Raw genomic sequence first — 24,724 nt, forward strand, 5'->3', positions numbered from 1 at the left:
GCTTGTTCTTCGAGAACTGTCTATCTTTATTCTACTACCATGGACTAAATTTATCGGATGTTCGGGAGACTTCTCAGTTCTGAAAAGAACTGTCCTGCTACTACCCGGGCGGATGGTATAGAAAAAGGCTGCGACTACTACTTTAGCTTAAAGGATCGTAATTAACTGCACTACCGCAGAGTCAGTTCTAGGATTGGTCTCAATGTTGCGACTAGCTTGCTCTAGTCATCGTCAGGAGAACTGAGTATTCGCCTAAATTCCAAAAATCTACTCTGCGGCAATAGAATAAATAGCAAGAAAAGTTCTCAAGAATTAATCTACACAGCAAAGTAGATGTGTTACTGTAGACTGAACATTCACTGATACCTCACTATGCAATGCCTCAAAACACAATGCCTCGTTCAAAAAAAAACCAAGGGAATCTTGCTCACCAATTCTTGATACTTTTCACTGGTAACCACAGTCTTGCCAAAGTCAATAGACCCATAGATGACCGACTCCTCCTGCTCTCTCTCCAGGATACCAGGGATGATAGATTGAGCAGTGATGCGGTAACCACGGTAATCTATCACCACGGTACCCAGAGTATAAAGGCCCTCTATGTCCACATTGTTGTAGGCTTTTACTCCTTGAAGATCATTACTCTGTCAAAGATGAATCAAAGATAACGCCAAAGACTTGTTAATGGTAAAATACAGAGTACTTTCAAACTGGATGCCGACTCGCCTTCCATCTTTAGGACCCGGTTTGAATCATGCCAAGGGCCCCCTGTGGATTGGGTTTCCAGTCCCTACCAGACTGCATGGGTTTTCCTTGGAATAAATCTCTGGGGTGTTCCTCCCACATCTAAAACTGAAATTCCTTCCTTGTCTTCTCTTTCCTGGGTTTTTGGCTAATGCAGCGATTAAGTTCACTTTTTGAGAATCCTTTACTTCACAACCAGAATAAATTAAATGAAACAGCTATGCAAGTACATTTTTTTAATAACTCATCTTACAAATATTACTATTCTGAACACCATGTCTTAACGTTATTTGGTTTAACCCTTACACCGTCGAGTGTAGGCACAGTATACTCAATACTTTTCTGAGTTCACTAACAAAAAATCTCTTGCTTATTACCTTTGCAATTCTAGAGCAGTGTCTTACCAACTATACTATCGAGATTGCCCGGTAGCTAGAGGCAGTTTGAATCCTGCATTTTAGCAGTGGGCACCGCATTGGTTTAAAAGATGTTAAATTTGCACCGGGAATACAGAATATTATTTGGTTTTACAGAACTTGGGAAAGTACTAAGTATACAGTGCTTACACACATTGGTGTATGGGTAACATCAAATAGTTTTCTTGATTGTCTTAACTTACTGGAGCTACTAATGCAGCTGCATCACCACCAAACTCCTTGTAGTGATCCTTTACATCAAAACCAAGACTGAAGAAAATGTTGTTCCAGATGAACATTTGCATTCTATAAGTAGGAGAGGAGAGAATGTCATCAGTTTAATCACTCTGTATGAAGGATTTATCTTGATGGATGAGCACAACATTGGTAAGATCGAACAAATAAATAATTGCAGATTTGCAAATAACTTACATGGTATTAAGGTGATATTAATAAACCTTCTCTTGAATTATTTTTGCATGAAATGCTATAATTTAAGGAATGGGTAAAGGTTTTGATCTTTTGAAACCACTGTTCTCTCATGACTGCAGTGACAGATTTTTTTCAAATTACATACAACTCCATCGGTGATGCTCGGATAGCTCCCTCGCTGAAAGCTCGGAACTTAGGGGTTATTTTTGATTCATCAATGACACTTCAGCCACACATCAACAACATTGTTCGTTTATCATCATATCACATCAGGAATATAGGTAAGATTCGCAAGTACTTGGACAAAAGTGCCACTGAAAAGGTCATTCACGCATTTGTTACTTCTCGTCTTGACAACGGCAATGCTCTTCTCTACAGTCTTCCTAACAACCAGATTTCCAGACTTCAACGGCTCCAAAATACTGCTGCCCGCATTGTGACACTGTCTAGAAAATCGTGTTCTATCACCCCCATTCTGAAACAACTACACTGGCTCCCTATCTCTCAACGAATCATCTTCAAGCTGATGCTCATTGTCCACAAAGCTCTTAATGGCAAGGCTCCCCACTATATTTCTGAACTGCTTCAAGTTTACACTCCATCAAGGAATCTTCGATCAAGTTCTATGCTTCTCCTCATTGAACCCAAGTCTCGACACTCATGGGGTGACAGGTCTTTTTCTTCAGCCGCGCCACGCATCTGGAACTCTCTACCACTTAATCTTCGATCTTGTCTTTGTACTGCAAAATTCAAGTCTCTTCTCAAAACTTATCTTATGTCACAGGTTTTCAATGACTAATTTTGTTGTGTCTGTTTTTTCTTTGTGTTGTGTTTTGTTTTTGTTTCGTTTTTGGTTTACTGCGCCTTGAACACCCAGCAGGGTGGATATGTGCGCATTACAAGTCTTATTATTATTATTATTATTATTAAATTAATTTTTTTACAGATTTATTATTTCATGTCTAGAGTGTAGATACTGATTTTTAACAGTTACTCATGTTGACATGTGTTCCCTAAACCCTTACCACGTACCAGCAGCTCACATAAGTATCAATGGGTCATCCAATAGGAGTCAATGCACTTTTTGTATAAAGTTAGGGTCATAGATTGGTAAGTACCTTAAAAATTATTGACCTTAAACATTTTTTGGTGGGAAGCACTGCAATTGTCGACAGTATAAACTATTTTGAAAAGGGATTCTCTTCAAATATGATATTTTTTTTCCACCAAAAATATTTGAATCTGAGAAGCATTTAATATATGTATTGTTTCTCAGATTTCTGAGGGTTGATGTCTATTCACAAATGCTGCGGTCAGAGATGCGTTTGGAACCTGCCATGGATGGATTCAACAATAAGGCCGAGTCACACTGCAGCGATTAAGAAAACGATAACAATCACGATGCAAAGAGAACACATTCTATTTATTGAATGAGCGTGGGCGTATTCTGTGTGGAGCAATTCAACCAACACAATGCGTTCTCTTGTGCGTCATGATCGTTATCGTTTTCGCTGCAGTGTGGCCTCAGCTTTTATTGTGAAAATTATGTCACAGGTTTTGCCGTTTGCTGAAACTTTCACATGTGATTGAATCTGTCTTTATAATTTTGCCTATAAATGACAAAAACCAATCTACAACCCTCCCTTTCAAGGGAAGGTACACGTTTGGTAATTAGTCAAAACAAATATTAACTTAAAAACTGACTTGGTAACAAGCATTGGAGAGTTGGTAATAGTATAAACATTGTGGGAAACGACTCCCTCTGAAGTAACGTAGTTTTTGAGAAACAGGTAATTTCTCACTAAAATAATAAAAGACTTCTAGCTAGAAGTCTTTTATTCTTATCTGAAAGCACACAACTTCGTCCAACAAGGGTGGTTTTTTTTCTTTCATCATTTTCTTGCAACTTCGATAACCAATTGAGCCCAAATATTTACAGGCTTGTTATTTTATGGTTATGATGGGATACACCATGTGAGAAGACTGGTCTTTGACAATTACCAAACGTGTACCTTCCCTTTAATCAGCAGATTATTACAATGTAAGGCAATAATACTTACTTGGTATCTTCTCCTGGGTTGATCGCCATGACATTGCCATCAATGACTGCCATAGCACCTCTAGTTGCTGCTGCTACAAAGTCACTATGTACCTTGAAGATCGCTCTCTCTCTAAGCAACCTCTCTGGAAGGTTCTTACGAGGAAGCTCTCTGGTGGTCTGGGTCTCCTCATTCCAATCTCGGGTCTAAAATACAAAGAAATATTCACCCAAAGTGGGTTTGTAAAAAGTAACTTATAATGTATGTCAATTGTGTACTTCTATCAGTTGGCTTTATGCAAGGTTGTTACTGCCATTTGTAGAAGACATGATATTTGGTTCTTGGAATGAAGTAAGAATATTTCATTGATTACAAGGTCTAACCTACATGTACACATGGACTTTTTCGAGCTATTTAATAAGAATTTTTTTCAGAATTTTTCCAGGGCAAAACAAATCAAAATCAGACTTAACTGGGAAGAGTATTACTTGAACTTCCACTCTAAAGCAAATTTGGAATATTTCTACAAATATCCATATTACGTAATTTATAATAAATTGAAATACTATCCTAGTAGGTTGCCAAGTAACTCCTTGTGCAAGTTTTGAACCTGCACGATTAACAATCGTACGTAAGTTTCAGTAAATGAATGCTTTAAATTGCTATTTCTAGTTACTACTATTACTACTAAGTGCAAAAACTGAAACTAAAGATTAATCTACCTGTCCTGGTATGTGTTCTTCATAGCCAAGTCTGGAGGTGTATGCTGCAGGAACAAATTAACAATGGTACAGATTTATTAACTTGATTACTAAACATTTGAACAGCTAAATAATGATAATGAGGAGTGAGTGCACAGAGAAAACAAAATGTGACACTGTTCGACTTAAGATGAAAACTCCCAAACTCTTAGGGTATTACATTTTAACGATGGATTATTTTTATTAGTGATATTATTTTATATGCATGGACATGTCATGCCCAACATAATTCAGAACTGCAAAAAAATAGGCCAGACTGTGGAGTAAAACTAAATTGTGTTTACAGCCAAAAGGTTTGAACCAGCAGTTAAAACATAAAATGGAGGGGGGGGGGGTGATTGGGAATAAAGAAAGAAAAAAGAAAAAATAAGAATATTAATAAAAGTTTGTAAAGAAAGAATACAATCATGTTATGTTAATACTGTTTTCATGTTGTACTTTACATATTGATGTATTTGACAAAATTCAACTCAAACCAAATAGAATGAATGAGTTTCAAATTTTCTCTGGCTTTCAACTGTAACTGTTGGGGTGTCGTGGCCGAGCGGTTAAGAGCACCGAATTCAAGCTCTGCTGATTCTGTTCAGCAGTGTGTGGGTTCCAATCCCGGTCGTGACACTTGTGTCCCTGAGCAAGACACTTAACCATTATTGCTTCTCTCCACCCAGGGGTAAATGGGGACCTGTGAGGGCAGAGATGGTTCTTGTGATTGATTTAGCCAAGTAGCGCATTTGTTGCACGAGGCTGTATACTCCCCAGGGAGCTGAGATGGTTTAAGGAGTGAATTAAGGCCCAGTGACCAGGGGTAATAATTTAAAGCGCTTTGAGAGAACCATTCGGGAGTGAAAAAGCGCTATATAAACTCAAATATTATTATAACTCAATATCTCCTTTGCTTTTTGATAAGAAACCTTTATGCAAACAAACCCAAAGTGAAAAAATAAATAGCACAGTACTCCCTGATCTAGATATGAGTTACTCTCCATGGTTTTCCAAAGAGCTAGTGTTTTGTGGTAGTTAATACAGGTGACAATCACTGCTAACAAAAAAGCCTGAAACTAGGATTAAGTTCTTAGGGTGTGCATTGACATGATGGATTGTCAAACTGTTGATAACCTCAGGAGTTATATCAGAAAGGAGATTTTTATCCTCAGTTCTAGAGAAGTAGATCAAAGAGCCAGACTTTTATTTGGAAAAACACAGCATTTTTGTTAATAACTCTTTCAGTGCCAAGGGATACATGTACGATTTGTTTTATGTATTCTGAAAGCACCATTATTGTACATGTACAATCTGTTTTATGTACTCACAAAGTGTCATCAATTATACATGTATGACATGTTTTCACAAGAGGGCATTATCACTCAACATACTATTGACTTGGGGATGTACCGGACAACACAAATCAGCAAGTATATATTTTGTTTGGTGAACAAGATTTGTTTGTATAGAATTTCAAAACCCTCCAAAAAGCTGAGCATTTTAGGTTCAAAGCGTATAAATTACATAAAAAAACACCTAAAAAAACAAGCATTGAAAGAGTTTTTAAGGGTGCGTTTGACTAACTTCTCCGGGTCAACCCGGTACGCTCAAATAGCTTTAATGTCATTCAAGGGGCTTATTTGGGTCAGCCCCAAGCGCCATGCTTGTGGAACGGGTTACTTGGAGCTGGCCCGAGGTGCATGACGTCACTACGAGAGCAGTGAGTGATCGTTTGATTAACTCTTGTCAGGGGCTCACCCAAATGAGCACCGCGGGGTCGACACAGGGAAGCTAGTTGAACGCACCCACAGACAGTCTTGAAAAGTCTGAATTGAGATACAAGTCTAAACTTTATCATCCCTGAGCACTGAGTATCATGTGAGTGTCATGCGAGTATTACTTACCATCTTCAGCTCGTATTGAGTCAATCGTGTGCTCCATCTGGGGAGCCATCCATGAGTAAACCTGGAATGGAGTTGGGACTCGCTCAAATGGATGTCTCTGAGCTCTGAGTAGCAAAACATAATAACAAATTAACAAAACACCACTCAAGCCTGGAATTTCATCTTTGAACATGTTGAAAGGGCAAGGCTAATTTCATTTTGGAAAGGGCACTTCTCTTGGATAAAATTTAAGTCAATGTGAAACTTTGGAAGGGGCACCAAGGCCAAGACCAGGGGCAACGGAGGCCATGGCCTCCGTTGCCTGTGTGTAAATCCAGGCCTGGGGTCAAATAAGGCAACTTCTGAACAACAATTTACTACGACAACAGTAAAAGGTAGACTGTCTCTAGGCCTAGTCAAATAAGACAATTTTTTAACATCAAATTATCATGACAAAGATCAGAACTAAACTGTCTTTGGGACTAGTCACACAAGGGAGAGTGGTGTCTTTAAATTCTATTTTTTTTTTCCTTTCTGAAAGGAATATTTCTCTGGAGAATTTGTACTTGTATAATCTTCATAATCAATGAGCTTTCAGACTGAAACTAATCAATCTTTTTTGGACAAACATGCTAAGGCTCACTTTTTACACTGGACCGAATGCCAAAGGCGAGTGTTTTTAGCATCAGGCCAGTAAACTTATGACCAGACAGGTCCGGTGGTCTAAAGGCCAAGTCGCACTGCAGCGTAATGATAACGATAATAATAACGACGCAAAGTGATCGCATTCTATTGGTTAAATTGCACCATGCATAATATGCCCACGCTCATTCAACCAATCGAGGGCGTGCATTGTTAACATTCTCGTTTTTTCGTTATCGTTATCGAGGCCTGTGTGACCGGGCCTTAATACTCCATCTTTCAATTTAGTTGAGTATAAAACTATCACTCATAAGCCCAAATAAAAAGAGTAATTGTGCAGAAAGTTTCTGTCATAATATACTTCTAGTCTTGTAACAGATTGTCTGGTCCCGACAAAAGGTGAGCTACACAAGCCATGCAGTCTTTTGGATTTGTTCACCTAACTAAAACCCTGGATGGCATCTCAACATCATTCATTACGTAGGATTTAAAACTTTGCATGGTGAGAGTATACTGGGGTGAGGTTAGCGGTAACACCGCGTTAATATATCTTTTGAGTAATGTTGTTTATGAAAAGAACAAGTTGATGACAACTCAACATTTCAGTCAGCATGCTCTGATTGTCTTCATTCATTACCTCTTCTTCAGTAGCTGGGCAAAGTTCTTCTTGAAGATTGGACTGACTTTATTGAGGAGCTCTATCAAGGAGTGGGAGCTATGCTTCTGCTCAGCCGGCTTAGGATTAAACATCTCCTGTGTGGACCTACAAACAAAACATGATTTAAGAGTTATGGGACTCAACGTAAAAGAATAGAAACCTTCCTCCATCACCTGTGGATAAAATAACTGAAGACCAGTGTTGAAAAGCATCCCTATTTTATATGAAACAAGCTGTTCCCCATGAATGAAAATGCTGATTTGTAAAGACCAGAACCCATTTCATTGTAACACTCATCAGGGAATTCTACATGTAAACTTATCCTGTGTATGATAAACCGTGTATAAAAAGTTAACTATCTTTTTAATCCAAACTCTACCTCTCCCATCATTGGCTGAGAGTTGCGAGTTTCCATACTTTGACCTCAGCAATGGCATCCCATAAACAGAGTCTATTAGCTGACCAGGCAGCTCAAACTAATTTCATAAAGCTTGTAAGCAAAAATATTTGCTAAGCACAAACAACTCTTGCTACGCAGAAAGAGGTAACCAGCCAAAATGCCATGAAGTTCTAGTTGTTGCGACTGGTGCTGCACCAATTGGTCCCTTAGCGAAGAAATTTGCCAAGCAGTATTTTCTGCTGAACACGCTATCTGGCTTTATGAAATTAAGCCCTCCTAGTAGAAAGAGTGAGAATGGTGATTCATGCTACATGTATGGCATTGAAACCAATGCAAAACTGTCCTAATTATTTGTATGTTTCAATTACAGAGTTATAAAACAAGAACTAGAGGGTGCAAAAACCTAGATACGCGGCCCGGTGTGCAGCCATTTTGTTAGTTGACAAAACAGTATCGCACAGCATTATTAACATACACTCCAGCATGTACTTCTTTATATTCAACGGGCGTAAAGTTCATCTTACAAAATGACGCGCGTGTCTCCTTGCGGTCCTGTCGTGTTTGTGCACGTAGCATCACCAGTGCGCCCTCTAGTTCTTATACAATAACTCTTTGGTTTCAAGGAACTTACTGGTTGATGTAAAAGCCCCTTGTGGATGCAGTAATATGATGAGATGTTCCTTCCATTGTCATCACATAAAGGTACATCAGGTCACCTGGGTAGAGAAAAAACAACAAACGAAATTCTTATATTTTTTATCAAGTTACTTTTCCCCATCAATAATATGATAATTTCTAAGTAAAATTGCAAGATGACAAAATGACAATATTTTTGTTTTTATCCTTACACCTTACACCCTACACATGGAATACTCAGTACTTTCCTGAGTTCTGCGAAAACAAAACCATAAGTAAATCATTTTGGTGGGACTCAAACCCACGACCTCTGCATTGCTAGTGCAGACGTCTTACCATTGTTAGACCACCAAGCAAGCCATGTGGCTAGAGGCAGTTTGAATCCTATGTGTTAGCAGTGGGCATGGTGGGGACCGAAACCATAAAATATATGTTACTTTGGCATCGGGTAATACAAAAGATAATTCTCTTGTGTATACAATGCTAAGACAATTTCTAAATGCTGAAGAAGGCACCAGACTATTGTCGCCTCCCACCCAGCCTCCATTTCATGATTACACTGAATTGAACACAAGGCAAAGTGATAAAGATGTAGTTTTTATATAATAATGTAGTGATGCATTGATACAATGGAATTTGCAATTCATACATTTGTACATTCTGTCATTTATTAACCGATGCATGTACATTCATATACAATAAGACATGATTTCCTCATCTAATATTGAACAGATTTTTCTTATTTAGATTTGTTTACATTTGTACATTCTGTCATTTATTAACCGATGCATGCACATTCGCAGACAACTACGTAGACATGATTTCCTCATCTAACATTGAACAGATTTTTCTTATTTAGATTTGTTTATACCTCCTAGAGGTTTCTATATTGATATTCAGATCTGCTTAATGCACCAATGGAATCTAATAAGATAAGAGCTTTGGCAACTGCATTGCATTAATAGCAAAATTGATTGTAACTAACATGTACATGTATGCCCCATTGTGCACTGTATCACTGCAGCCTTTTATGTCTTGAGGAGGTAAAAGCATTCTTCCTTCCCGGCTTACAAATGCTACACAAGTTTGATGAATAAGTATTGGACACAATTTGATAACATGTACATGTATAGGATTACTTACAGTAGTACGAACACTGTAGGATTGAACCAACATAAGACATGACTAAACAGACTACAGACAGCTCAAATACCAAATGAAAGCTTATGCCCATGCTATGTACATGTTATTTATACACAATCCTGCTTTGATCATTAACAAAAATCCAAAAGTTTTTCTTAAACACAAGCTACAGGATACCCTCAATATTTTAACTATTGCCTTTTATTGGCCAAATAGATATTGTAGATACCGGTTTATAACCATTTTACGCTTAAAATTTGCATCTAGGAATAAATAATTCAAGTCAAAAATGCACCTCTCCGCGCGACTTTTTCAGCCGAGAGTCAAAAACTGCTTATCTATGATAATGACATGCAATGACCCCTTGACGTCATTGGCACAATATCCCAATTAGGGTTTGTGCACAGTTCTCCAGCTTTGGCCAATTGAGGGCGCTATTTTCCAAATCAAATATCCGCCGATGACTTCACGAGCACTTTTTCGCGCAAGTTTGTTTGACCTCACGTTTTTCAGAAACTTGGCTTGGAGTGTTTCAGAGGAAAACATTTTTACCATGTTTTAACGCGAGGTAAGATAATCAAAATATATTTTTTCTCTTTCCTATAGACTCCATCTATAACAAAAATGTAATAACTGTATATTTCAGAGCATCCTGTAGTCACCCTTTAATGTTTTCAAATTTGACATTTGACTGTGTGGTGAAACTATGCCAGTTCACTGTACATCACTAAATATTTTGATATCTAAGAACCCAGCCACAACAGAGCCTAAGGTATGTTGAGATGTAGTCGATCCCAAGCACGTGAGCCCACGCGCAAACACACTCCTTCCATACGCCCCCACAAGACCTATCCACTCAAGTCAACGAGCCCAGCCTACTAGCGTACAACATCAAATCACCCTGGAGAAGAATCAAGGATTACATTTCAGTATTGAAAGGTTAAGATATCATCACTGTTGGTGCTATGGCTGCTCGGTCATGTGGCAACTAACCATCACATTTATGAATGGTATTTGTGAGTGGCACTTGGGGCCAGGCATACAAATCTAAAAGGCTTTCAGTGACGCTAGAGACTTGACTTTTGAGCTACTTGTAACTGAATGTCGGAAATAAATCAGAGGTAATAAAATCCATTAAGGAACTGCAAAAGTTAAAGGCAGTGGACACTATTGGTAATTACTCAAAATAATTATTAGCATAAAAACTTGCTCATTTTCCATAACCACTTACTTTGAATGAAATGATTCTCAAAATGCTTCATGCTATCGGAAGATGCTGTATAACCACGTAAGTTTATTATTGCCAATAGTGTTAAGAGTGATGTCAAAACCTTTACCTTCCCTTTAACTACATGTGTAGCAGTGTCAGCAAAACCCAAGTTCAAGTTGTATCTGCTGACACATCAAGGAACCTTTTTTTAATCTGTTAAATCTCTACCTAAAGGTGCGAGAACTAAACCTGGTTCCTACTCTACATGTACATGGGACTTGTCATGTGTTCATTGCGCAGATTTCTTTGTTTTTATTTTTCGGGCCCAAAGTCACTCCAAGATACATGCACATGAAAGAGCAATCAATTTTCAATTAATTAACATCTTTAACGAATTTGCATTAAATTTCACTACAGAAAACTGCCTCTTGCATATTTAATTCAAAATTAATATAATTTTAGCTGCCTCTCAGTTTATGTTTGTGACCTTCAGGACACATTGACTTCCTGTCTGCCATGTGACACTATCCATCAATGAAGGTTAAATGGTGACATTCACAAGCCATAATACACGCTGGGGTTAAACCACATTCATCACAAGAAACTGACTGTAGCTAATACACAGATAATTAAAGTTGCAAGTTTGTATTTATACATGTAGGCTGCAGATACACATCGGTGTATATGGGTAAAAAAGCAAAAATTTATATTCTTTATCCCTGATGCAAATTTAACATCTATTAAATCGTTTGCAGTACCCGCTGCTAAAACATAGGATTCGAACTGCCTCTAGATACCGGGCAATCTCGGTGGTCTAGTTGGTATGACACTGCTCTAGAATTGCAAAGGTCGTGGGTTCGAATCCCACCCGAGTAAAATGCCTGTGATTTTTTTCACAGGACTCGGGAAAGTACTGAGTATACAGTGCTACACACATCGGTGTATATGAGTAAAAAAGCAAAAATTTATATTCTTTATCCCCGATGCAAATTTAACATCTATTAAATCGTTTGCAGTACCCGCTGCTAAAACATAGGATTCGAACTGCCTCTAGATACCGGGCAATCTCGGTGGTCTAGTTGGTATGACACTGCTCTAGAATTGCAAAGGTCGTGGGTTCGAATCCCACCCGAGTAAAATGCCTGTGATTTTTTTCACAGGACTCGGGAAAGTACTGAGTATACAGTGCTACACACATCGGTGTATATGGGTAAAAAAGCAAAAATTTATATTCTTTATCCCCGATGCAAATTTAACATCTATTAAATCGTTTGCAGTACCCGCTGCTAAAACATAGGATTCGAACTGCCTCTAGATACCGGGCAATCTCGGTGGTCTAGTTGGTATGACACTGCTCTAGAATTGCAAAGGTCGTGGGTTCGAATCCCACCCGAGTAAAATGCCTGTGATTTTTTTTCACAGGACTCGGGAAAGTACTGAGTATACAGTGCTACACACATCGGTGTATATGGGTAAAAAAGCAAAAATTTATATTCTTTATCCCCGATGCAAATTTAACATCTATTAAATCATTTGCAGTACCCGCTGCTAAAACATAGGATTCGAACTGCCTCTAGATACCGGGCAATCTCGGTGGTCTAGTTGGTATGACACTGCTCTAGAATTGCAAAGGTCGTGGGTTCGAATCCCACCCGAGTAAAATGCCTGTGATTTTTTTTGATTTTTTTTTTTTTTTCACAGGACTCGGGAAAGTACTGAGTATATAGTGCTACACACAACGGTGTATATGGGTAAAAAAGCAAAAATTTATATTCTTTATCCCCGATGCAAATTTAACATCTATTAGATACAGACTAGTTCCATAGAGCCTTAAAGCCATTGGACCCTTTCGGTACAAAAAACAAAAGTTCACAGATTTACAAATAACTTACAGGGTTTACAGAAGGTAGCCTTGAAATATTATTCCATGAAATGCTTTATACTTTTGAGAAAACAGTAAAACAATATCAATTCTCGATATCGAGAATTACGAATTTATTGTGCGGATACAAGGGTAGGTTTTCCCGTTATTTTCTCCCAGACTCCGATGACGGATTGAGCCCAAATTTCCATGGGTTTGCAATTTTATATAGAAGTTGTGATACACGAAGTGTGGGCCTTTGGACAATACAGTTTACCGAAAGGGTAATGGCTTTAAAACAGGCTCAATAATGCTGAGTATGGAAAGGGGGTACCACGCCAACCAAAATGCAATGTGATTGGTTACTTAGGCTATCTATGACATCACAAACCCAAACAGCGCCCTCGCTGAGGTCATTCAAGACCTGGCTGAGAGTTGCGCATAGTACATGTGTGTGCGTATTACCTTCCACTGTTAGACCTCAGTGTTGGCAGCCAGCACAAAGGGTCTACACTTAATTTTGATGAGCACAAACTGGGTTTTGATGTGGAGAGACCATACAGTAACAAGATCCGAGCTCTTGTTTATTTCTTGTTTATTTCTTGCATCAATGATATTGTTTTATTGATTTTCTTTGCACAGTTGTATCTTAAATAAATTACTTGTGTAGAATGTTTCCCTTTTTTTTTTTTTTTTCTCTCCTTTTTTTCAGTTTGAAGTGAGAATGTTGCTGTTAATTTCAGCATCTTGAAATTCAACTAAGAACATCTGCTCAAAAGGCCTAAATGTAAATTATTTATGCCTGTTCGTACATGTAAATGTCTATGTATAAATCCACAGTGCATACACCATGCACTTTTATGCGCATACATGTACGTGTATGCACTTGGAATGTGTACATTATTCATACAGTATACATGCTACAGCAATTGTAAGCTCAAAGGCAAGTTGTAGCATCAGTTCATACAGTGCAAGCTCTAAAACTAGCTGGAACAAAAATACTGTTAACTGCAGGTATTTTTTTGTACGTATTGCAATTGGCAATAAAATAAACTGGCATCTCCACAGTAACAAACCATTAATAATAATTTGCCTGCATAAATGTAGGTAGCAAATTGCACAACAATTATAACTTTCTAATTAAACTATTACTAGCATTCTGTGGAAAAAAATATGTTCAATAAAAATCTTGTATGATGAAAACATTCCCTGCATACCTTGCTATTATTATTTTGCAGCTTACATGTACCTTGTGATGTAACCATGTAAATGCCAAACTGGCTTACCAAAAGATCATAGAGCACAAGCAGCAAATGTCTACCACAGAGAAAGGACCCTGCTAAAACTGATAAATTTGCTTAGTATTACTTTGCTTATTGTGTTGTAAAACTAACATGGTCCTTTGTCTTTTATACAATGCAATACAATACAATACAATAATCTTAATTAGATCCCAAAATGGGTAATTCAAATGCTCGCATACAGTAAAAACGTTGACACATTAAAAACATTACAAAACAGACAATGGCTATATACAATTACAAGAAAAACCACTAAAAAAAAAGCAATAAGAAAAACACTGGAGACTGGGCGATAACTTTATAATTATCGTTAGTAAAATTGAGATAAGAAAAATACTGGAGACTGGGCGATAAATTTATAATTATCATTAGTAAAATTGAGATAAGAAAAATACTGGAGACTGGGCGATAATTAATAATTATCGTTAAAATTGCGATTGCAGTGTGTTATTGCACGAGGGATAAAGGAGGATGTGTAGCGGTTTGTCGCAGAATATGGCAATCGCATACGACCAGACCTAGGGATCAGCTGGCTGGCGAGTGCATCATGAAGCGTATATGGTTAGCATCATTCAGTAGCATATTTAGCTTGCCAGCCAGCAGATCCCCATACTGTATATGCTGTGTCAACAAGCGGCCGCGACTACCCTTAGTCAGTAAGTAAAACTGCTTACATATTAATTTGCTTAAAAGCAGCTCGAAGAAACCAAAGCCAGGTGTTTTGATTCAAGGTTAATGGAGTCTCCCCAAGACCCAGGGAGTAGTGTGCAATATCTGACATTTTCATAAACTACCAGGAATGCCAGGCATCTAACAAACACACACAAGAGCTTAACCGATCCTAATCCAGTCATTTCATTTTTTCCGAGGTGTCTTTTAATTTGTTTTTGTCTCCTAAACATAAAGCAGGCATGAGAATGGGTGATGATAAAAAAACAGGAAAAAATTCAGTTGATTGGAAATGTCAATATTCCATCATTTTTGTGTGCTCTGGGTACTTTAGAAGCTCTGTGGTGGTCTCTGATGCATTTCTGACACCTATTTTTCCAGGTAGAAGTGAGCTACTTTTGTGTGATTTTTCCTTTTTTTTTTTTTTTATAATAGGTTTAAGGGAAAATAAGGAATGTAAAGCTCAAACAATTCAAACAATTTTGGGTTTGCCTGCGATTTTGTTACAATTCCAGAAAAAGAAAGGGGAAAAAATAATAGCAATAATATTTTTTTTTTTTGGACGATCTTATCCCTTATTTCTGCCCTTGAAAATGCTTTTTTTCTCTCCAAAAACCATTTTTATAGGTTCTTGATTTGAAATTCGGTTGTGTAACAGAAATTCTTTTGCAATTAAATGTTTGTGATTTTAACGATCCGTCGGCGACGCACATTTTAAAATATATATAGGCCTATATATTTGGCGAGAGCGATGTGTTTTTGTGAAAGAGGTTGTTATTCAGCATAGGGTATAACTGGAACGAGGTTGAGATTAGACCCCAACATAGAAATAGAACCAATGAAGAAAGCACGTCGTCCGGACGTACAGTGTGTTCGCTGGTTCCCAATATATCTTTCGCTGGTTGTGAGGCAATAACAGGTACCAGTTTACCATGACCTGCCGGCGATCTCAGATTCATGCCGCGCCACTCATTGGTTCGTGTGCAAACCTGCACGTACACAGTACACAGTACACAGTACACATGGTGCAAACACGTGCATTGTTTTTTCAGTAGACTTTCAAAAGTCTCCACACGTGTTATCTTTGCTGCACCAGCAAGCGCATTACACGCAAACATTATTGAACCGTACCACTATAAACGAAGCAAGGAATGAGGCAAGTTTATACATCTTTCGCTGCTGCTGCATGCATGCCCGATGCCAGGAAGACAACAAGCCGTAAATTGGGCCAGCTGCTGGACGGCAATTTATTGTTTAGGTGCCGGTATTTCATGAACGACGTGTGGGGATCCGCGATAATAACAATTACAAAGGTAAACTATACATTGTCTGACTAGAGAAGAGGGAGTAGAGAAATCCAAATGTATACCCCCAAAAACCTACCCCCCGAATTTTATAGCAAATTCACATCGAACTCGGAGACCACAATTTTGAAAGGAAAAAAAACGGAATTCCGGTTTAAACCGGAAGATTCTCATGCCTGATAAAGAAGAGCTTTATCTTCAACTTATTTAATGAAATATTTCTTTAAAATATAATCAACAACAATTAATGGGTTGTTTCACACAAGGTTCCTTGCAAAACATTCCGCTAAGCTTTTTTGGTCGAAGGTCGTTAATTTTTTTTTTAAATGTTTCAGGAAATTTCACAAGGAAGGTAGATTATGTATAAAAAAAAAATTGTAAAAAAATAAAATAAAAAAAAGGAATCTTTTCACGCTAAGCTGAAAGTTTACCAGGAATGTTGTTTTTATTCTGTCAGGTAAAAAGGGCTTTAGCGTGTTTATTATACATTGTAAAAAAAACAATCCTGATCAAATTTCAAAGACATTACAGAAAGAGACAACTTAAATATTGACGAGACAGAGTATCACATTTCATAAACCAAATATCGTATTAAAAGAATGCACAAGAGTAAAATCCCATATTGACATATGCATTTCTCTCATCATCTTCATTACTTATGATAATGTTTATAGCATGTTGTTTCATCACCCCAAACCCATTTGGCATTACTGACGCATCCCAACGTCCGTCAATAGAGGCAACATACCGTGACGTGACCGTGAGCATTTCTTAAATACCGTAGATTGTCTCTTTAATTGAGATGACGGCCAGCGGGCGGGCTCAGATAAGCTCTTTATGAAGTCCTCAAGGCATGAATAAGTACTGCTTTTTACACATGAAACAATTAAGATGGTGTTACTTGCGTACACAAATGCACTCATTGCAATGTCTGTTAACGTATCAAGGGTGGAATGACAGTAATGATTTAAAAAGACACCTTACTCTGCTAGAAATAAAATGTCATTCTGGTTTTGTTTTTAGGTATTGAAACAGCACAGTATCAGTCAGATCCCAAATACCGGTCTGTCTGTCTTTCTTGCGGTCTATCTGTCTGTCTGTTTAAATGATCTTCCCATCAAGGGAACTTGGCAAACTCCCACAAGGGGTTATAAACACCAAGCTGGCAACAGCCAATCTATTTCATATAAGAATCAGTTTAACATCTATGATTATAAGTTGCACAAATCAAGAAATTGTGATACTGTAAAAACTAGACAACAATATTCATTTGGGTTTTGTCCATACACACCAATGTATGTTAACACTGTACTAGTTCTCTAGTTCTTGCCCGAGTTCTGTGAAAAAAACATCTATTATTAGATAACAATATTAACTCTAGTCAGTGAGTGTGAAATCAGCGGTTTTCTTGTTAGGGTACGATAGGAACCCACAACCTTATGATTGCAAGTCCTGATGACCAAAGTAAGTTTAACTTTTTCTAAACTTGCTTAATATTTTTAACCTCTGTGAAGCGCCTCGGGACCCTCGTGGGGTTAAGGGAGCTATATAAAAGCCGTGTATTATTATTATTATTATTAAATTTGGTGCGCCTGTTCCAGTTATATGACAACATGGCAACACCTCTGGTAGTACTAGAGTGCAATCATTGCAGCAACCAGTCCGAAGGAAACCAAATATTAATATCAATTTCCTGTTTTGGTCCTGTGATAATTGACTGTTTTCCCCAGAGGAATTTATCCTCTAACAAAAGATAAAGACTGACTTTTAAAAATTAATTTTCGTGTGTCCCTCAAATAAATTTGCTTTTTGTATCACCTCATGGGGATGCCCTTCTACATGTATCTCCATTCTTACTAATGTTTCACAAGGGTTTGAAATCATGTGATAGTAATCAGTTCTTTATCTCTTTCATGCACCATTTATTTTAGTGATAAATTGATCATTTTATGGAAACGTTAATTGTATATTCATTTTTTCTTTTTTTCTCTCAAATAGCGACCCCAACAATACAGCAACCTCATTAGTCCTCTTTCCCATTATTAAAACTGTGTAGTCGTGCCATCTTTATTTTTTGTTTTACAACTATTTGCACATGAAATAATTGAGGAAAAAACATTATCACACAAAAGAGGCTCCCTGCTATAACTATGATAAATTGTATTTTGGTACCATAGGGTTTGTGTGTGTTTCCGGGATAGTAACATATTGTTCTGTACTCCATGTACATACTACAAGGGATAAGACCTTGTATCACGTGACACACATAAACGGCAAAGTTTAAATTGCCTCATCTTATCAAAAAATTATATGTAAAAGAAAAAAAATATATTGATAAAGTGAAGCTACATGTGTTTAAAGGCAGTGGACACTATTGGTAATTACTCAAAATAATTGTTAGCACAAAAACCCGCTTGGTAACAAGCAATGGAGAGATGTTGATAGTATAAAACATTGTGAGAAACAGCTCCCTCTGAAGTAGTGTAGTTTTTGAGAAAGAAGTAATTTTCCACGAATTTGATTTCGAGACCTCAGATTTGAAAATTGAGGTCTCGAAATCAAGTATCTGAAAGCACACAACTTTGTGTGACAAGGGTGTTTTTATTTTCATTATTATCTTGCAACTGGGGACGACCGATTGAGCTCAAATTTTCACAGGTTTGTTATTTTATGCATGTTGAGATACACCAAGTGGTCTTTGACAATTACCAATAGTGTCCAGTGTCTTCAAGACCACTTTTTCCAGTACTTGGTAAAATTAGAGAGCATACACCAAGTTTGTGGTGTGCGAAACTTGTACATATATATGTTGTTTGAGGGCTAATTAAAAAAAAATATGGATCTCTGATTCCTTGACACAACATTTCTGAAAACACTTGATACTTGAGAAAGTGGCTGTCATACTGAAACCAAGGACTCCTGATATCCACAGACTCATGGTAGCTGGTTGCAAGGGTGCTTGGTACTTGAACCACACACAATTCAAACCACTTCAATTGCTGCTCAGGGTTATTTTGTGTAGTTGTTTTCTTCCTCTGTTCCAAATTACACCTGTCTAAGATGGTAGGGGGTCGGGCGAAGAACACAATACTTCCTGCGCTGTAACTTTCAGATTTAGAAATCATACTTTTCATCAAGTTGATGCATTTAATACAGTGTGTTTCCAGGCATAAATAAAAAGGTATTGTTGCATCCTACCAGATGACATATTTTTATGTATTTCATTTTGTACAATGTATGTGTCCAGGGGGTAGAACTGGATGGGCGGAACAGTTTTTTAACTTCTAGCTGAAAAGCTCTGTGAAACGAGACATATGTGTACTTCCAAGCGAGCGGGTCAATGATGTTACAGATGCAGCACTATGTCTGAAAGTTATGCTTTTATAGATTATGGCTACGTGCAGATTTGGTTCAAAAGACTGGCTGCAAATCCATTCATTGTCCTTTGGATTTATGTGGATTGTTAACAACTGAACATGCGGGCTGTCTAAATCTCTTGGAGAATTGGCATGGTTAATGCAACTTTCTTTCTTCTTCACACATGTGGATTGAAGGGGGGTTATGATGGAGTAGCGAAGTACAGGCTCAATGCATAGGCCTACATCCCCAAATCCATTTCAAACAAATTTGTTCGGTTTAATTGAAAAAGGAGATTTGGCTTTTCCAAACTGCTTATGAACATCGAAAACCTGAACTATTAACACTTCTTGTCTGAAATAAGTCAAAATACTACGTCAATGACAGGAATTTGTGGCTATTGTGCGCTGGCTAGACTATTGATCTAGCCTCAGATCTGAAGTATTTGTTATGGAAGTGGCTTTAATCACACTTGGTAGGATAAGAAGATGTTCACAGTAAACAAAATCGCTGTTTCTAGAAGTGAACTTGAACGTACCGCCAACTTGTTTGGCGATGCTATTTCACAAAATGTAACAAAATTAAGTGTTGGTTTAAAAAGAAACTATGCAAGCTTGCCCCAAAGAAGGCTCAAAGCCACTCTTGGTAAGCGGTTACAATATTATTAAAGGTAAAATTGATCAGGGGAGCTGAGGAAAGGAATAGATATTTCTCTTAAGACAAATTGTTGAAAAGGAGGGAAACAGGCAAGGAGTTCCAAAAGCAATGAAGTATACGGAATATTTAAAGCTGGCAACAGCCAATCTCACTCATATTAACATTGGTTTAACGTCTATGAATTTGAGCTGCACAAATCAAGAATCTATGACTCAGTAACTAGACACTTGTCATTGTGAAAGCAGTGGTTAGCTTAGTAGGATTCAAACCCACAACCTTGTGATTGCAAGTCCTGAAGTCTAACTACTAGACCACTGTTAACTTAGTAGGATTCAAACCCACAACCTTGTGATTGCAAGTCCTGCAGTCTAACCACTGGACCACTGTTAGCTTGGTAGGATTCAAACCCACAACCTTGTGATTGCAAGTCATGCAGTCTAACCACTGGACCACGGTTTCACATTAAAACATCCTGTTGGGAGGAACCAGATCAGACACACTGATGATACACACACCATGAAAGTGTAGGCCTCGCTTAGATTTTTGAAAGCACTTTCTTATATATTTGACTTACCATGCATCTTCCTTGTACCTGGTGGAGGGTTCCATCCAGATACTGTCAGTACCTTCAGACAAGACGCTACACGACTTTCCTTACTGATTGGTTGCAGATTTAATAGAGGACGCTCTTTACTGGATGGCATTAGGTAGTCTGGTGGAGTACAGTCCACAGAATCCGCATTGCTCTTAGTGCGTTTGCGATCTGGAGACAGACAAAAGATAAAAAGATTGGATAAGTTTGGTCTTTTCCAGTCAAACAATGGGAGGCTTATATTAAACATAAAAGTCCTTACGCTCGTATATTGCGAGCGTAGGTCTGAGCACGCGCACTACCCGCGAGAACTGTGAAAAAGGACCGCCCAAAAGTTTCCCATTTCATCAGTATTTAAGTCAGTATGTTCATTTTTAGACCTTCAATTTTCTGGGGGGAAAATGCATGGAATGACCACGGCAGATGACCGAAAACGCCTCAATCGTTTAGTCAGCACTGCTAGCTTTATTATTGGTCGTGAGCTTCCTGCTTTGGATAAACTTTATGCTACACGGGTTCTAAAGAAATCAATTTGGATGAATTTCACCCTGTGAATAGTTTGTTTGAACTGATAAGAACAGGTAAGCGATATAGAGCGATCAGAGCTGACTCCAAACGTACTCGCAATAGTTTTTATCCCAGTGCAATAAGATTGACTAATACTTTCTAATTTGTTTTCGAGGGTTTGCAATTTTTTTACTGTTGTCTCTTGCATAATGTGCGCATATTGTTTATTTGTTATTGTATGTATGTCAAGTGTTTAACAAGTGTTTTCTGTATTTTTTTTTTAAATCTTTAATATTTTTAGACTTGCAATTCGAAGTAAATTTCACTCTGTATATATATGTGTGACAATAAAAACAATTAAATCAACCGCCACAAGTGAGCATCAATTGAAATGCTCTCACTGGCAGCCATTGCTTTATTGGGCTAAATATTGTTATTTTTGAAGACTTGGCATGTTACTGCAACTCCACTCACACACTACTTAAATAGTTCTCTACACTTCATATACTGAATGCCAAACGCTTAAATGTATGCCAGTAATTCTTCAGTGTTTATGTAAGGATTTCTTGTTGATGAATAAAATGTTCAGTTATGCAACTGTTAACTTGAACACGTGACATGATCATGAAATACTTTGGACCCTTTTCGGGATTCAACAAATCAATGAAGATGAAAAGCATAGCGCAAAACACTTTTTAAAGATTTTGCCCAGGGCAGTCGGCTTAAGAAGAGCTTAATGCCATAATTGTCAAGTAGATCCCCATGTTGCCTTGGATCGGATTAGTTGGTCTATAAAAAGTGTTTGAAACCGTTTGTTATGAAATGCATATGGTTAGACAGATGTTTTAAAAGTAGAATATAATGATCCATACAAGTATCACTCAAAATTGCACGGTTTTCATTTTACGCCGCAAACTAACACGGCCAGCCGTTTATGGGAGTCAAATTTAGGACTCCCATTAAAGGCCGACCGTGTTTGTCGACGAGGTAAAACGAAAACCACGCAAATTTGAGGCAGATTTGTGTAGATCATTGTATTCTACTTTTACAACATCTTTCTAACCATATCGATTTTATAACAAACGGTTACAGAACGCTTTTCAAAGACCAACTCGACCGTTCCAAGGCAACGTATTCTTTTAACAATGTAATGGACATTTATACACATGGAAATCGCACAAACATGCCTTATCCTTGCGCATGACACACGATTGGTACCCTCTTTGGTTGATTCCCAAAAGATAGTCCTAACTTAGGACTAGTCCTAGGACTCTTTAGGAGTTATTAAAAACTGAAGGCTAGTCCTAAGTTTTACTCTTCCCAACTCTAGATAAGACTTAACTCATTGTGAAATCCAACCCCAGCGCAGGTCAAATTATTTTCATTGCATTCTGTAGTAGTGCACAATGTAGACAACAGCACATTGTCTAGTTGGTATGACACTGCTCTAGAATTGCAAGGGTCGTGGGTTCGAATCCCACCTGAGTAATATGCCTGTGATGTTTTTTCACAGAACTCGGGTAAGTACTGAGTATTCAGTGCCAACCCCAAATGAATATATTTTTATATTCAACGGAAATAATTGATGGCGCTGTCCCATTCAGTGACACTCCACCTCTGTTGACTTGATCAAGATTCACACAAAACTACGTCTGGGTATATGTTCATAGTTTTGTGGTCAGGTCGGCAGGGGTAAATGACAAACATAAAGACGATCAGAGGAACAAATGTGTCAGTAAATGGATTATTAGGAGGGACAGCGAGGATATTTTTTCAGACTCTCTCTTTGTAGCACCAAACTGAAAAACACAAGACCGTCAGACTTGTCCAGTCATGAGTTTACTGGCCCGAGGCTAAAATAACTGGCCTCGGGCCAACAGTCCAGCGTTAAAATGAAACCCTAGTGTACCACATTTCTACTTACCGTCATTGAGGATGGTGGTAAGGAACGATAGAGACTGGCAATCCATGCCATTATAAGCATCTGATGGATCCAGAGACTTCAGTAGATCTCTTACATGACGTACATGGATTCTAGCTTCTCTCACGGTGTAGGGCTCTACGGAAAAATAACAAAACATGGCAGTGTTACTGTTGATTCTAGAAACTTCATTGGTCAAGAGGACATCACAGATGGCCATGTTTAAACGTGTTTAATCATCGCCTGAGAAATTGAGTAGATGATTGCAAAGATCGTGGAAATTTCACATCCCTGTTTAAGTTGGTTGGTCGCAAATTTGGCTTTTGAAAATTCAAAAACTATATGCAAGAGTTTGAAACTAAAGGGCATAAGTTGAAACCTGCATGAGGAGCTACTTTGCGCTCTATTTGGATAGAAATTCCACATTTGTTCTCTAGTTAACGTTTTTTTACAACCAACTTTTTATTAATGGGAATAAAAGAGTGATGACTCAGTCTTAATGGCAATAAAGGACCTCACCTATGGCTCTGTCCTTTATTGCACTACCCTGCCCCAGCCTGTTTTAAAAAGCTGTTTAATTCCCTTTTATTCCCTCATTTAAGAGCATCCCTCCAAAGGGTTAGTTACAAGAGACCAATATGGGGCGCTGCCCATGGTAGCGAGACTGGAAGTTACAAGTGTGAGAAAGACGCTCCACTATGTCTGATTGAAAATAACCATACAAAAAATCACCAACTTTGTACAATTTAACAACTTCTCAAAACCAAGTTATGATGGAAGTGGAAAAGAGAAAGCAACATCAATGACCCAACCTACCTTCCACCACTTTGACCACAGATCCTTCCTTCAAACCCTCGATGCTCTTGAGCTCAGCAAAGTTGTCCAGAACATTGCCATCGAGCTGAAGGGAGAAACATGTCCGATGGCAGGTATCCTCACGATCCATCAGGACTTGGTGAATCTCTTGAACCATTTCTTGAGGACTAACCTGTTAACAAGGAAAGAGGGTCAGAGAGGGTCAACTGAGAGGTCAGAGGTCAATTTCACATAGATCTTTTGGCAGAGCGGATTGCAGGATTCAAGCTCTGGTGTTTCTGATCAGCAGAGTGCGGGTTCGAATCCTACTCATGACACATGTGTCCTCGAGCAAGACACTTAACAATTATTGCTGCGTCCTTCAGATAAGCAAGACACTTGACCAATATTGCTGAATCCTTCGGATAGGAAATTTATAGCAATCTAAAAAGCAGTTTATAAGAACCTAGTACTACTAGGGGGATGTGTTCGGGATGTGTTCGGGCAGGGTCACAATACAAATCACTGTGGCAAACCACCCATCCTAAGTTAAGATGAATCTAAGTGAGATTTGTAATATCGTACACTTGCTCGTCTTTTTTCAAATTTGGCATTATTTGTGGTGCATGCATGATTGCTATATACGTATACAAATTGTTCCTAAAAAGTTAACTTATAAATGAACAAGTGTTATACCCCCCCCATTTTTATTTTATTTTTATAACCTAGACAGGCAATCATCATAACAAACAAAAACCAACCCCTTGCCCTCCCACAACACAATGTTTATGTAATTCAAGCAATAATACCCTCA

General features: G+C 38.1%; 1 protein-coding gene across 1 annotated transcript in view; it reads right to left on the bottom strand.

Annotated features, from left to right (window-relative positions):
- Positions 1–24,724, bottom strand: part of LOC117290497 (clustered mitochondria protein homolog) — a 61,845-nt gene that overhangs the window by 20,643 nt on the left and 16,478 nt on the right. Inside the window, exons 3-12 of the mRNA XM_033771915.1 lie at positions 23,932–24,103; positions 23,119–23,253; positions 20,670–20,858; positions 8,589–8,673; positions 7,537–7,662; positions 6,279–6,382; positions 4,354–4,397; positions 3,653–3,837; positions 1,364–1,466; positions 432–644 (exon numbers count right to left, since the gene is read on the bottom strand). Of these exons, the coding sequence (XP_033627806.1) occupies positions 432–644; positions 1,364–1,466; positions 3,653–3,837; positions 4,354–4,397; positions 6,279–6,382; positions 7,537–7,662; positions 8,589–8,673; positions 20,670–20,858; positions 23,119–23,253; positions 23,932–24,103 (1,356 nt within the window). The remainder of the gene's footprint in view (positions 1–431; positions 645–1,363; positions 1,467–3,652; positions 3,838–4,353; positions 4,398–6,278; positions 6,383–7,536; positions 7,663–8,588; positions 8,674–20,669; positions 20,859–23,118; positions 23,254–23,931; positions 24,104–24,724) is intronic.

Source organism: Asterias rubens, chromosome 5, assembly GCF_902459465.1.
Source record: "Asterias rubens chromosome 5, eAstRub1.3, whole genome shotgun sequence".
NCBI classification, from domain to species: domain Eukaryota; kingdom Metazoa; phylum Echinodermata; class Asteroidea; order Forcipulatida; family Asteriidae; genus Asterias; species Asterias rubens.